This window comes from Macaca nemestrina, chromosome 5 (assembly GCF_043159975.1).
Source record: "Macaca nemestrina isolate mMacNem1 chromosome 5, mMacNem.hap1, whole genome shotgun sequence".
In the NCBI taxonomy this organism is placed as follows: domain Eukaryota; kingdom Metazoa; phylum Chordata; class Mammalia; order Primates; family Cercopithecidae; genus Macaca; species Macaca nemestrina.
In genome coordinates, this window is record NC_092129.1 from 12,377,247 (window position 1) to 12,392,899 (window position 15,653).

General features: G+C 45.1%; 1 protein-coding gene and 1 long non-coding RNA gene across 8 annotated transcripts in view; one reads left to right on the plus strand and one right to left on the minus strand.

Annotated features, from left to right (window-relative positions):
• LOC105492030 (fibronectin type III domain containing 1) overlaps positions 1-15,653 on the minus strand; it is a 148,632-nt gene that overhangs the window by 45,826 nt on the left and 87,153 nt on the right. For all 6 annotated transcript variants that reach the window (XM_011758861.2, XM_071096253.1, XM_071096252.1 and 3 more), the window contains 4 exons: positions 11,116-11,322; positions 4,322-4,420; positions 2,362-2,479; positions 289-476 (listed from right to left, as the gene is read on the minus strand). In XM_011758861.2, coding sequence (XP_011757163.2) covers positions 289-476; positions 2,362-2,479; positions 4,322-4,420; positions 11,116-11,322 — 612 coding nt within the window. The remainder of the gene's footprint in view (positions 1-288; positions 477-2,361; positions 2,480-4,321; positions 4,421-11,115; positions 11,323-15,653) is intronic.
• On the plus strand, positions 8,927-14,088 carry LOC105492029 (uncharacterized). Of its 2 annotated transcripts, none has more exons than XR_011623279.1 (3): positions 8,927-9,176; positions 13,541-13,644; positions 13,965-14,088. It is a non-coding gene; the product is annotated as an uncharacterized lncRNA (long non-coding RNA). The 2 variants fall into 2 exon arrangements; XR_011623280.1 differs by having other exon boundaries at positions 13,544-13,644.

The window sequence follows — 15,653 nt, forward strand, 5'->3', positions numbered from 1 at the left end:
GGTGACTGATAAATGCTACACACTGGGATTTAATGTGCTCCACATGTCGGAACAACAGAACAACATGCTAGTGGAAAAGGCCAACAAATGGTAAAACATGGACCCAAAGAACAGTTCCTTAACTTCTTTGCACGTACGCATAGAAACTCTACCAAAATGTAAGGTTAATGTGACTTTCAAAAATGCCCATGCTGGCCTTTGTCACTGTTGGCATCTTACATTGTCTTTAAATCGTATTTTGGGTGTAATTCCCAAATTGAAAATTCAAAGGCCGTTTCAAATACAGACCAGATTCTGGTGTTCTTTGGAAGACTGACGTACTCCATTTGCCATCTCTTTCACCCTGTGAAATACGGACTGCAAATTCATACACGGTGTCTGGAATCAGGTTCTCAATCAGCACACGCCTGTTAGCGATCTGCTTATAATCCCACCTGGCCAATTCCCCCTTCTCTCGATAGCGCACGGTGTACTGTCTATAAGAAAACACAACACAATGATCTATCAAATTCTCTGCAACTCAACACTAGATGCCTTGTTTTTCCTTCCTCATAAGTGATGACTTTGGGAGGTAAGTAAGAAAATCAAAGAGGAGAAAAATCTAAACTTTTGACTATGTGACTGGCTCAAAGAATCTGCTTAAGTTCCAAGCAAAGTTGTCTAAAGTAGGAGGAAAAAACAGAGCTTAGTGTCTTTTCAAGACCAAAAAATCTTATACTGCTCAAAAGAGCAAGCAGAGATTATAAAGGGAAGGGAGAGAAAGGAGACAGCTTTTATGAGGCAACTACATTATCAGGGATGTGTGTTAGTGAGTGTGAGTGTGTGTGTGTGCATCTGTATTTGTGTCTACTCAAGGCATCAGTACAGACCTGGCCCACAGTTATCTCAGCTCTCCAGAAAAGAAAGACAAAAAGACTCATTTCATCCCAAATCAGGCATGTTTTCCATAGGTTCAGGAGGAACGGGAACATGTGGTTTTGAGTAGACTTACTACCGTGAAAAGGAGCGAAAATGTGAAACACAGCAGGACAGAGGCACCTACAGAAGGAACTGTGGTGCATGGTTATCGGGGGAGAAATACGCTATGACCAAATATGGACAGTTCAGCAACCCCTGACAGCAGACACCCTCGACAGTCTAAGAGCCACAAACACCATTTATTTGATTCCCTTTCAAAGAAATCGTCTTTGTGGCCTCTTTGCAGTAGAAAGCATTTGATATATTTAAAATGTGCTATTTGTTATACTGAATATGTCAGGAGAAGATTTCAGTTGAAGACACAGCACACCAATTAACACAACAGTTCTGCTAAGAAAACTCAAGTCTTCTCTGGTTTCAGCAAGATGTTGGAAATCAAAGTCCAATGGTAAAAGGAACACTTTGTGTTGATGAAGACCACATGGCTAGGGAGAGAATCGCTATGAATCTTCTGAGGTCTTTCAAAAAAAAAAAGCAGATATCTTTTTTACTAGCAGACAGTGGAGGAAACTATGTATCTAATATGAATAATCATTTATATATATGTATATATATAATGCCATCATCATATCCCATTCGTTTTAAACTATATTCCCCTTTCCTGGTTGCAGAGAGGTTGAAAAATTAATGCATAATAACCAGGCCACCACATCTGTGGCTTTGTCTTGGTTACTTAATGTATTCAGTCATAGAACTAAAATTTTGATGGCTATATTAATCTACCACTAACTAGAAATGATGTTCACTAGTAGCCTTTTAACATAAGAATATTTTAACCTTATGATTGGTTTGCCTTTTATTGCTGTTGCAAATGAATATAAAAGCCAGAATAGCATCACATCATGGTTTAAGAGAAGATAAGTGTTATGTGTAAATGAGCCAGACATGAAGCAAGTCAGTGTTTAGCAAAGTCTAATGAGGAGCTACTAAGTGTAAGGCATTAGACATTGTCCACCACTCTACATAAAGTCCATCCTACAGTGACTCTTCCTGGATCACAGGAGGAACGGTGAGACTCCTCCCAAAGTGGACCCTGTGCATGAACAGAACATCAATGAGAGAAAGCAAAACACAAATAGAGGCAAAGAAAGAAATGGAATCTAGGAAATTTCCAGACACAAGATAAATCACTGAGCAAGTGAGATGTGAGTTCCTGCTGTGTGTACTACATACGAGGCCCTGGTAACATCTGATTTGTGGGAAAAGTGTGAGCACACTTGGGATTAACTAGGTTGTCATAGAATATTTACCATTCAGCTATTCAGCTACAAAAGAGGCCAGCATTCATGTAAGTCAGAAAATAAAATCATTAAATACATGTCTTTTCAGGGCCAGAAAAACCCCATCTCTCATATATAAAGACAAATAAATAAGCAAAAGTACCTTGATGCAACAACTTTCTTCTGTTTTTCTAGAACAGGATCCACCCAGGACACAAGCACAGACTGAGATGACATAACTCGGACGCTTATGTCATCAGGTACATCCAATTCGTCCTCTTCTGAAATGACAATGAGACCCAGAGAAAGGTTTTCTCTCACAACAGGTTCTGCTCTGAGCTTCTCAGTCCTTGACAGGCCATTACTCACCCTGCATAAGTTTTAGATTGCTTGTGTGTAATGTAGACAAAATGAAATTGATAGAAAGGTAAACAATTATTTGATTAGTCAGTGTAGAAAAACTAAAATCTCCATCTTGCATTTCTTAAACACAGGCTAAGAAATGAGCATTTTGGCCAGGCGTGGTGGCTCACGCCTGTAATCCCAGCACTTTGGGAGGCCAAGGTGGGCGGATCACAAGGTCAGGAGATCGAGACCATCCTGGCTAACATGGTGAAACCCTGTCTCTACTAAAAAATACAAAAAAATTAGCCTGGCATAGCAGGCAGCTGTAGTCCCAGCTACTCGGGAGGCTGAGGCAGGAGAATGGTGTGAACCCAGAAGGCAGAGCTTGCAGTGAGCCAAGATGGCTCTACTGCACTCCAGCCTGGGTGACAGAGCAAAAACTCCGTCTCAAAGACAAACAAAAACAAAAAAGAAAAAAGAAAGAAAGACATAAGCATTTCACTTTAAAAGCTGCCCAACCCAATTGACATATAAAACAGTACAAAGGGGATGCTTTGCCTGGGTGAAAGATGGTCCAAGTAACTCAGTGCTTTCTCAATAAACACTGTTAAGTTTCTGGAAAATAATAACATTTTTATAGAAAGCAAAAGTTTAGGAGAAGGAAAACTCTACTCACATTTCCTTGACGACCATGGCATGAAATGAAAATTCTGGTTCAAACAAGTGGAAGATTCACATTGGGTTTGATGCCCTCACATTTTAGAAGGTATGAGTCCAAGACAGATTAAAACGTGTTCAGATATGAACCAGAAGTCAGTTTGCCAATTTCTTACAGAGATTTATCTTTGTTATCAATAGAACATATCACAGCCACAAAGCTTATAGTCTCAGTTCAAAAGACTCACAAGACATCTTCAATATTACTCTGTAGTCTCTTGGGGTTTTTTTGTTTGTTTTAGTTTTTTGTTTCATTTTTTCTTTTCACTTTTCAGGAACCATATTTCAAGAGGATGTGGATTTTACCACCAGCAGGGGAAGGTGAAAATAGCCTTCTAGAAAAGTGATATAGGGACTTATCCTATGGCAGCAAGTCATCAATAGTAAGAGTGAAACATCGTATTTGTGGAACTTCATACAGTGTAAAAAAGTATAACTTTGATTTTTTGTTGTGAACTCATGAAAATAATCATATTGCAGATTGCCTCTTTAAATTAAGATATGTGGTCCAGAAAAGGTACCTGTCATTTGTTAATGTATCAGGAATATAGAAAATGTCTCTGAAAGGACGTGGGAAATGTAACCATGTGGACAGTGATCAGGCTCTCAGCAAACCCCTATGATGCTTTTTCTGAGGATTCTCAATGTCATTTTAATGCAGATATAGCTGAAATAATATGTGTGTGCTTATCTTGCATGCACCACCTCCTGCCTGATCTTCTTTCTCTCTCTTGTCGTTCAGTGCATCACCCAAGGCAATTTAGGCTTGAGCCAGACTGCACCTTTACTGGAATGAACGCTTGGCTGCTCCTATCACAGCAAATCTACTGCACAGTGAAGTGGTTCAAAATAAACAGTGAAATGTATTCCATCACAAAAGCACTCTATCCTTTGCATATAAAAGCAGCACGCTTACAGCCAAAATGTGACCACGTTTGCCCTGTTATTTCTTTTAGCCTCAGTAAAATCCATGTAATTTATCATTCAGCCAGCATCATTTGGAAACAACATAGCGTTCATACCAGACTATGGTTTGACCAAATGCATCCTTAGAAACATACCTGAGATCTTTCGCTTTGTTAGGGCAGCCCTGTAGACTGGTTGGCTCCGGCCCTGGGAGTTCATGGACTGCAGGGAGACGACATACACGGACTCTGAGGCTGTGGACCAGGGAGTGAGGGATGAGATTCTGGTTTGGATTTCTCAGAAACACACAGCCCCTGGGGGTGGAGGGGGTTCTGCATTCCTCCTCCCCTTCCCCTTTTTCCATTTTCTCTTTCTGGGGGCATTTTCACTTCTTGAGGACAACGAAGGGCGAGCCCAAGAACTGCAGGAATTAAACTCAAAAAGAACACTATTATATTAGAAAATGGGGAACCGATTTTTACCAGTAATTCCTGAAAAACAGGTTTCTACCTCATCAGCATCAAAAAGAGATAAACAAAAACAAAACAAACCCATCAGAAAGAGATAAATGCTTTAAAAAAGAATAACACGTTTACCCACATAATTCCCCCAATTTCTTTCTACTTCCAGAATTGGTAAGAGGGGGTTACTGTGTTTTTAATCTGTTACCAGAAAGAAAGAAGAAAAGAATAGCCAATGTGCAACATGAGTAGCCCAGGTCTTTCTTTCCCTGTGGAATGCTGTGGCCTTCAAAGCTCAAATCCTCAAAACAGAGTCTCTGAAGATTTACTAACAGCACATGGAAGCCTTTCAATGTACCCCTTATTTCTGGATGGTTCTCTCAGTCAGTTCTTGCCCCCACCCTCTGAGGGATCCCACTAGCATGCAACGAAACCCGAACTTGAAAATTGAACAGTTGGTCCTTGAACAACACAGGTTTGAACTGTGCAGATCCACGTTATACATGGATTCTTTTCAACCAGATGCAGATAGGATTGTATTCCAGAGATGCCAAACCCGAGCATAGGGAGGGCCAGCCTTTGCTGTATGTGGATTCTGCAGGGTCTTGAGTCTGCAGGGATTGGGGTATACTCAGGGAATGCTCGAACCAATCGCTGTGTATACCAGGGGCCATTGTAGTTGGAGGAAAAAAAATGCAGTGATGGAACAAAACTTGTCCTCTCAATTAGTATGGAATCATAAAGTCTGAGACCTAGGTAAAACCTTTTTTATTTTTTATTTGACCTTCTTATCTTATAAATAAGGACATAAAGCTCTAACAATTGAGTGACTTGCCCGGGGCCACACATTTAATAACTCATAATCTATCCTGAATCCAAAATTGCTAATACCTCACTCCAGACTCTCTGACCAAGGCTCCTGTTGCAGCTTTAATCATTTCAAGAACAAAAATGTGGCAATCTGGCCTATATCTAGTACTGATAGTTATAATATCAGGTAGGACCTAGGTCAGTTAACGGAGGTGACACTAAGATCCTAAGGGGAGCTGAGAGCACGCACTCTCTCCTTCAGGCACTGCACATGTTCAGATGGCAGCAGGAAATGGCTCTCTTGTCTTTACAGGCATGTTGTGCTAAACAGGAAAGGAGACTTGTGTTCAAAATTCTCACACAGAGGGACTGTTTATGGAGAGTGAGCTGCTGTAGAAGAATCAGAGGTTTCAAGGGAAGAGGATAATATTTGACAGCCTGCTCTCTACAGAGAGAACGCGGGTGATACTCTAGCCATAAATGAGTAAATTATTTATACGGAGGCACTCAGCATTCACCTCTTATTCTACCAGAAGATTTTTAAATGTGTGTTTTATAAAAGGGAGGAAATAGTTCGTAACACTTGAATACACAGAACATCAAACTAAGCTTCTATACGGAGGAGTCACTTCAGATCTGTTCGTTACTCGGTGCTATTGACGACGAAATCTCGCCAGAAGTAAACAAACAAATAAACAAAAATAGCCATTCAACCTCACAGTCCAGGGACACATGTAAGTAACTAAACAGGGAAAGCAGTGTCCCATCATTTCTCAAGAACCACCAAGAAATGAATAATTTCCCACAACTGAAATTTGTATGTGCCTTCAATGTATTTCTTAAAGTTCTGAGATTTGTTTTTAATGCCCAGATTTCATGATTTGCTGCACTCTTGAAACTAATCTTGGCCCAAAGTTATCATTAAGAAAAAGTTTTACTCTGCAGTAAACACAATGACAGCTCTCCTCTGTGCTAAGCTTCTCACGTGCACTTCTTCATTGAGTCTTAACAAAGCCCCGCGCAGAAGCTACTGTTGTTGTCTTCACTTCACAGACAAGGATAACAGGCCCACCCAGGTCTGCAGGCACCAAAGCCTGACTCTCAATTACTGCAGAGGAGGGGCGGGCGCAGAGCTGAACAGGCCACGGACACCCAGCAAGCTGTCTCTTCCTCATAGAGATACGATGAACATACAATGGTGTCAAGATGACCTCTTTCTGTGCCCCTGATTACTGAATAAAGAGGGGAAATGGGCCAGATGAGGTGGCTTATGCCTGCAGTCCCCAGCATTTTGGGAGGCCAAGGTGGGTTGATCATCTGAGGTCAGGAGTTCAAGGCCAACCTGGCCAACATGGTGAAACCCCGCCTCTACTAAAACATACAGAAATTAGCTGGAGATGGTGGCAGGTGCCTGTAGTCCTAAACACTTGGGAGGGTGAGGCAGGAGAATCACTTAAACCTGGGAGGTGGAGGTTGCAGTGAACCGAGATTGCGCCACTGCACTCCAGCCTGGGTGACAAAGTGAAACCCTGTCACGAAAGAAAAGAGAGGAAATGAAATTCCCAAAATGGCCCCAACGTCATCAGCCCAGCGACCCCAGGAACCCCCAGTCAGTGCCACCACATCTGCCCACTTCCCGACCTCAAGTGTGTAATGGACGTGGCAAAAATGCCCTCCATGACTCCCACAGCTCCTTGGTGACTTGTAGAAGGAAGTCCCTTGCTCCCTCTCAGCTCCCCATCCTGCAGCCTCCTCTCCCCTGACAGTTCCACGGCCCCTCCAGCTGCAAGTCTTTGCCCAAATGCCACCTTCTCTGTGGGGCCTCCTTTGACAGTCAGTTCAACACTGGGGCCTCCCTGGGATCGCGTCTGATGCACGAGATGCCCAGTAAGATGTGTTTAGTGACAGAGAGTGGCTCGGAGAGCGGCTCTCCGCTGCAGGACATAAGGCCCACCCCTCAAGGTTCCTTAGCATGTGACCACTCTCTGTAGCACCAAGGGTTCTGTGGTCTCTCTGGTATAAACAGTTTGAAAATCCCATGCAGGATAAGTGGGTAGACAGGCTTCCCTTGACATGGCAGGTCCATTCCAACACCTTGAGGAAAATCCACTTCAGCCCCATCCTGCACCACCTTTTCCCCATGATGGGGCAAGCTTCCAGGAGCCCTCCTCCTCACAGTGACCTCTTACATCATTCACGGTAGCAAGGCCAGTGCTTTTTATGTGTGAAAATTTAAGAGCTAACTCATTTGACCAGAAGCCCAAGAGGCTGTCCTGTCCACCCAGGTGGGGACCAGAACCCACCCCGATCTCAGATCCAATATTTGCTCACGTTCAGGCAGCAAAAAACATCCTTCCACCATGTTCAGGTGAGCCAGCAGTTCACTACTGAAGAAATAAAAACGACAACAACAACAGATCCAGTCAGTTGAAAAACCTGTCGATGCTAAGTGACACTTTAGTGTGCGCCGTTCCCAAAAGGCTCAGAACAAAGCGAGCTGTCCGTTGAAACAAAGCTCCCCTGCAGCAGCGGAGATGCAAAAACAGGAACTCTATTCTCCTGCTGATATGCCGGGCAGAATTTGACCCGCATCACCAAAGTAGAGCCAGCTTACCTGTGTAGGGTGGCTCAGGAAGGAATGACTGAAGGGTATACAAATTATTCTGTGGCATCAGGGGGTGGAGTCTCTAATTCGAGCTCTTGCTGCTAATACTAAAGTCACGCTTGGCAAAGGACATCCAGCTTGAGTTTCTCCTTTTGCTTCCTGCATTCCCTTGACATTTCATGTGTGAGTTTCTCCTTTTGCTTCCTGCATTCCCTTGACATTTCACATGCTGCTGCAGCAGAGGGGTGGCTGGTCTCCTTTGTGTTTGAATAGGTCTGGAGTCCGTACTCTGGGCTGGCTTTGACGCTGTGCCTGGCTCTCTCAGCTGCCTATGCTACCATGTGGAGATCACGCAAAGGCACAAAACTCCATGCGGCCAGCCCGTGCCTGGAACACCCAGCCCGCCTGTACTTGGAACACCCGCCAGGCAGCAGAGTTCCTCCAAGACAGTCTTCAGCAGGTGGCTGAACAGCTACAAACAGAATAGGGACATCCTGGGCTGTATCAGGGAAGGGATCTGATGTGACCATCCACCCAATGTCTCCGCCAGATCAAATCCAAACTGCTGACATGTGGAGTAGATTTGGCCTGCATCACCAAAGTTGAGCCAGCTTACCTGGACCCAGGGAGCTGGCCTCAGAGGTCCTGAAGAGCACAGAGCTGCTTATCCAGGCTCCTAAATGCATGGTTGTACCTTCTGCAGAGTTAGGCGATCTCAGAGCGCCTAGGAGTGTGGTCTCGCCAGGCTTCCGTCCAAGCCAGTGCTCTGTTTCCACGCGGCTGCTGCCCACCTCGGCTGTTTCCTGAGCACCGTTTCTGTCTGTGCAGGCCGGCAGCTCTCCTGCTAGGCAACTCTCCCCTCTCCTCCCTTACCACGCCCTTGTCTGGTCTCGCCCGTCTCAGTCTCACTGTCTGCTCATCCCTCTCCTTGTCTGAGGGATTTTACCTTTTAAGACTAAGAGGCCCCAAGCAATGGTTGCCAGGCTGCCTTCTCAGCATCGCCTCCCGGCATAGCACACACACCTTCCCCCACCGCTCCCACCTCCAGCCTCCACACCACAGGGCAGGAAGCTGAGACGCCTGCTTATAAGCAAGGGAAGAGACCCCTCCAGGTAACAGAAGCGGCTCCTCCAGGTAAGGGAAGAGGCCCCTCCAGGTAAGGGAAGAGGCCACTATAGTTAAGGGGAGAGGCCCCTATAGGTAGGGGAAGAGGCCCCTCCAGGTAAGGGAAGAGAAGCCTAGGTCTTGCATGAGTCTTCCAGAAGGCCCAATAAATCACATCCTTTCCCTTGCTTGAGTACTGAACTGATAGGAAATGCCAGAATAGTCATTTGTGGGGGCTGAAAACCTTATGACAGTGGTAAAAAGCAAGCTGGGGAACATGGGGCAAGTATGCTTTACACGGAACCCAGAATTAGGTTCTCCGCTCAAGCAGCCCTGGGCCCTGCGTGTGCTCTCTGTGGCCTGGCTTCCCCACAGGGGCAGAGATGAAGGGCCCAGCCATGCTTACCCCACGCTTCTTCCAAGGCACCAATGAGAGAAGCAGGAAGCAGGGGTGAGACAGCTCTGGGCACTGTCTCCACAGGCAGGAAGCATCAGGCCTGAGGAATAAGTCGATAAGCCCTGCCCCTCACAGAGCCAAGCCTATAGCCGCTATCCAGGCTTATGGATGAATAAGGCCTGCAAAGATCAGGACTCTCCCTCCAGGCTAGAACAAGCACATAATCTCTCCCCGTCACAACAAAGGTTCCCATCAGCATTCCCTGGCCAGTGCTTCCTTTACCCAGTAAGGGGTGGACAAAAGGGAGGATGGCCTGAGTGATAGTTAATACTGAGTGTCAACTTGATTGGATTAAAGGATACAAAGTATTGGCCAGGCGTGGTGGCTTATGCCTGCAATCCCAACACTTTGGGAGGCTGATGTGGGTGGATAATCTGAATTCAGGAGTTCGAGACCAGCCTAGCCAACATGGTGAAACCCCATGTCTACTAAAAATACAAAAATCAGCTGGGTGTGGTGGCACGTGCCTGTAATCCTAGCAGCTCGGGAGGCTGAGGCAGGAGAATCGCCTGAACCCAGGAGGCGGAGGTTGCAGTGAGCGAAGATTATGCCACTGTACTCCAGCCTGGGCGACAGAGCAAGACTCCGTCTCCAAAAAAAAGATACAAAGTATTGATCCTGGGTGTGTCTGTGAGGGTGTGGCCAAAGGAGATTAACATTTGAGTCAGTGGGCTGGGAAAAGCAGACCCACCCTCAATCTGGGTGGGAACAATCTGATCAACTGCCAGCTCAGCTAGAATATAAACAGGCAGAAAAATATGAAAAGAGAGACTGGCCTAGCCTCCCAGCCTACATCCTTCTCCTGTGCTGGATGCTTCCTGCCCTCAAACATCAGACTCCAAGTTCTTCAGTTTTGGAACCTGGACTGGCTCTTCTTGCTCCTCAGCCTGCAGATGACCTATTGTGGGACCTTGTGATTGTGTGAGCTAATACTTAATAAACTCCCCTTTATATATATATGTGTGTGTATGTGTGTGTGTGTGTGTGTGTGTATAGATGTATATAGTATATGTATATAGTATATAGATGCTACACACACACACACACACACACACACACACATAGTCCATTAGTTCTGTCCCTCTAGAGCACCCTGACTAATACAGCCTGACTTGCAGTTTCACTCGGCTACCATGTCTCATCTTAATGGGACCCAAGGCCCAGTGTCCTAGGATTCTAAAACAAAGCTTCAAATAACAAAATGACAAAAACAGCCAAGATGACAAGATTAGACTCAAGTCCAGGAAAATGGCCTGACTCGAGTCTGTGCTGTCGGATCAGGAAGCAACTGACAGGCACTAGGAAGGCAGCCTGGGGCTACCATTAACAAAAGATTAAAATGATGGCGTCCAGGATGGAGATGGAAGAAACAGTAGAGATTCAAATCATTGCAGCACCTGGCAAGTGGACATTACAACTAAAATACAATGCTCTGTCATGAATGAGCTTCTCAATATTGAAATGATCCCGAAGACCATGGAAACATTGAATACCAATGAATATGAAACTCACCTAGCTTTTTAATTTCGTGTGTCCGCTCATCTCTCGTCAGTGGAACATAATTCATCTTCCGGCCACTCTCCCCGTAGCCCAGGAGAAAACCCCGTGATCTGCGTGGACTCTTGGCTCCAGACAGGCGTGGTGCCTTCCATGCAACGGACAGCCTGTCATCTGAGGACCGGACACGCACACGCAAGGGCTTGTTGGGCACTTCCTTTTCTTAAAGAGGGCAGGACACAAAAGTGGTTAGACGGTAGACCACTTAGAGTTTGCCATCATGCACATAAGGTTTCCAGACACTGAGCCTCAACAATTAGCTGCTGAGCATCAAACATACGTTTCTGGGTAACTAATTCTAGTAAGGACATTTTTCCCCCAACGGTATCAATACTCTATCCACATATTCCGCCCCACGTTTCATACCAAAAGGTCTCAAGAAATTAAAACATTCCATGTTGTGAGACTGCCCGCCAGAAATCTTGAATGTTTTACAGTGTCCCTTTTTATCTATTTCCTTTTGTCCCCGTTAGGCCAAAATTATATATTCTCTGGCAAGAGCTAAAGGTCAGTATAAAAATATAGCAGAGAGACATTATGTGCTATTTATAACTCTCCTCCAGAAAGCTTTTTCACTGTAATGTAGAAAAGATGGGCTTTCCTTGACTCTACAATGAATCATTAACTGATTTCTATTTTGGCCCTAATTTTTGTTCCATGTCTAAGTCTTGCTCCTCCAGACAAAGCCTGGTCATGCTACACCATCGCTGCTATCCTCTGTATCTGTTGTTTCTTTTTTCTTGCTACATTAATCAATTTTGAGAAATCCTCTTGCTAAGCCAATCAATCTCAAGAAACGTTCTCACTGTGAACTTTCCCAAAGCAGGGCATTCTGGTGGTCAATACTTAGTGTTTAAAATGTTGCTTGTATACCAAGTAAGAGCTGGTATGTTTGGAAACAAGGGTTAGGGATCATGTGACTACCACCTTGCCCTCTTTTAGAATATGCCGCTAATCACATTGTAAGCCCTCATTTGGGGATCCAGTTAGGCTAAAGAGCACCTCTTTAATTGTGTAAGGCAGTTACTTCCCAAGCATTCTTCCTCCGTATATACATTAACCCCATCACCAATTCTGACTAATTTTATTAGACTGGAAAATTCCCAGCTAGGCTAACATTTCAACACTAAGACATAAAAACAAAATCTAATATCACGATTTAGCATACTCTTCAAGAACACATAAATCAATAGCCTTTGGAGATGCTGAAATGGCAGACACCTGGTTCCAACATCCTGAATTGGAATATCCACTTGTAGATTAGCTGGAGTTACCCAGCCAGTCACTGGGCACCCCATTCCTACAGGCTACTAAGACAACACCATGTCGTGTTCAACAAATACTTTCCCTAATAATCAAAGTCATAATTGTTTTAAAGTTTTTTTGTTTTCAGTCCAGAAGTATAATCCAGTAAAATGAGCAGATCTACTGAGAACACACACACAGGTCTTATGTGAGTCAGCTGAAACATGAATCATTGAGCAGACACAGCATCCTCTGCCCTGAGCTCTGCTGCAGTCCTGAGACCTTCCCAGCCGTGTGTCTGGGGATGGAAACCGCTCCTGGGGGTTACACTGTCCCTGCTGGGCCTTGGGGAGGATGGTAGGTCTCTGCTCCAGGACAAACCGATTCTGACTCAGCAATCCCTGACACTCAACAGTCATAAGCTGCAATAAAAAATGTTTAAAAGGTCTTTGAAATTTCCTGAGGGGCGGGGTCCCTGAGGAGTCAGGAGTGAAGTTCCAAGGACAAGGAGCCTGGTCACAGATGGCACAAGCTCGTTGCCTGCAGTGTCTGCCGGTGGCTCTGTCCTGCACAATGCCAGGTTCACTAAACATGAGCCACACACCCCAACAGCAGGGACAACAGCTTCCTGCTCACTGCACACACTTCCCCCTTCCAGGCTCTGGCTTTGCTGTCCATCCTAGAAGGAGACCAGGCCCACTGAACAGCTTTGGGGACAGGGCCAAGGCTGGCTCTTGCAATCCCCCTGTTTTATGAAATGTTTCGCTCTGCAGCAAGCTCTCACATAGTTCATCTAGTTGTCCTTACAACAGCTCCAAGGTAAGTAGGACAGAGTCATCACCCCCATGAGAAAACTGTGGTTCACAGAGGGGAAGTAGTAGCTGACAGACAGTCACGTAGCTGTTTAGGGCCAGGCAGGGACCTGAGTTCAACCATTCTGATTCCCAGTTTCATCCCCTTTCCATGGTGCCCCTTTCATTTAAGCTCCCCCTTACCCCATGGGCCATCCCACCAACCTCCCAACCGCTTCTAATTAATGTGAAGCAAGGGTTTTGAGTCAACAGGCTCCCTTCAGAGTATTAACACACAACTGCCTTGCCCAGTAGGCATTACATATAACAAACAGTATTCTCAGCAGGTACCAAATGGACAAGAGAAGGACTATCACCAAAGACCGCCCGGGAAGAACTGTTCCCTAGACAACATGGAGCTCGCTGTCTCCGTAATAACCAGAGTGAAGTGAGAATGTCCTCCCTCTAAACATAATTGTCTCTCTTTCAAATCTTTGGGTTTAGAAAAACCAATTCCATTTTTTTCAAGTATTTTGAAAATTTCCTTTCTTTAATACTCTGGGTTATATATACCATCAAACATCTTTTATAGATCATCTGGTAATCCTCTTTTAAACTGATGTGCATATTAAGAAAACTAGCCATATGGTTCAAATTCATTTGCAATTAAATTATTTAAGTGTTTTCTCTGGGCTGTATGTGATAGCCTCACCAAAGCCTTCTAAAATTCTCTAATAAATCTTTGTAAGTCTTTTATCTTGAAAACAGGAAGTCACAACTGCCAAGGGTGATGGAACTCACATCTACCAGCGTTGAGTGTACTTCAGACTTGGCTGGACACATTCCCTCAACTGCTCTTGGTACAACGTAATCAGGTGAATTGCACTCAGAACTGGCTGATAACAGAAGACCTACGGCAACTGATTATATGTCACCCACTTGGCACGTCCCCTGGGTGAAAAAATTACCATCCAGATTGCAGCAGACCTCAGAAACCAGACAGGATTCAAATATTTCTCCTGATTTGTGCCACCAGCTTTGCAAATTGACAAATGTTCTGAACTTGTACAGAATCAAAATCTTTTTTTTTTTACAAAGAAAAAAAATCTAAAACTCAATATGATGTTTTACCCATTCTATGCTAGTTAAACTTGGTAGCTTCTGAATTGGGCTTGAAGTCACAGGCTCTGAAGTCAAAGTCTGCATCAAATCTATTACAGGCTATGTGGCTTAGACTTCTCTCTGATCTTCAGTTTCTTCTGTAAGATAGTGCCCAGCATATGGGCTTTGTAATATAACCATGTAAAACGTTCGGTGCCATACCTGACATATGCTGTATTAAGCACACTAGTTGTGTTTGTGGCCCTGACAAAAATGAAATCCCTCGCTTACTAGATTCACTACCTGAGTGGGCAGCCCCCTTCAGAATGGGAGCTGTGAATGTATCACAGAGGTTACCACCACGCCTTGCATACAGGGGCACTAAAAAAAGTGTTTCAAAGAAGCAAATGTGAACAAAAGAGAGGGCTTATTGCCAAGGACCCTTTACATTGAAAATCTTTTCAAATCTGAGGTTGCCCATAGCCAGATGAGGAGTGTTATTCATCATCTTCATCAACATCTAGCAATTATCAGTGACTCGAAATCCCTCTCTTCATTGGTGTAAAAGAATGCATGACCACAGCTGTCTGGTGGCTGCTTTCTCTTGGCCCAGGTCTCGTCTGGCAGGACATGCTCACTTCCCAGCAGAATGTGAGGTTTCATTCCATCTACAGCCTTGCAAAGCCGCAGTTTACCTGGTTTGTCCCATTGACCAATCTGACACCCCAGTGCACTGACCACCAGCTTCACGAAGATGGTCCTGGTGTTTATCCCCGTGACCTGAAAGAGCCGACCTGCATGCTCACGGGCCTCCAAATACCCACCTCACCCCAGACGGCTGCCCCACCATCCCCAGCACCAGCCTCCAGGATAACTGTGGACACCAATCTGCACGCGGGGGTGGGGGTCAGGGGGTGTCCAGCCATTTAGACCACAGCCATGGTGCTCAAAATTCAGTGTGCACCAGAAGCACCTGGTCAGGTGAAAACAAACCCTGGCCTCCCACCTCCATCAGGACCAGGCCTTCTGCACACTCCTGATGAAGAAGCTTGATAAGGAAGAGATGAGAAGCCTGAGAGGAAGAAGAAAGAAGGGGCAGGGAAAGGGGAGGGAATGTGTGTCCGGGAGCAGTGAAGGCCGGCTGCTGATAGCTGGATGGGGGCAGGACATCAGCTTTGTGGACCACACTCTGCATCTGAACTCCCTGACCCCAGCTCATGCTCAGGCCCAGTACTGCCTGACGTCTCCAGACTTGGTCAGCTCCAGCAAATGCCTCCCCAGCCTGCATCCATCACAGGCTCATTCTTCCTGTGCAAGTTCTGACACATAATCCTCCTGAAACACCTTTGAATTAAT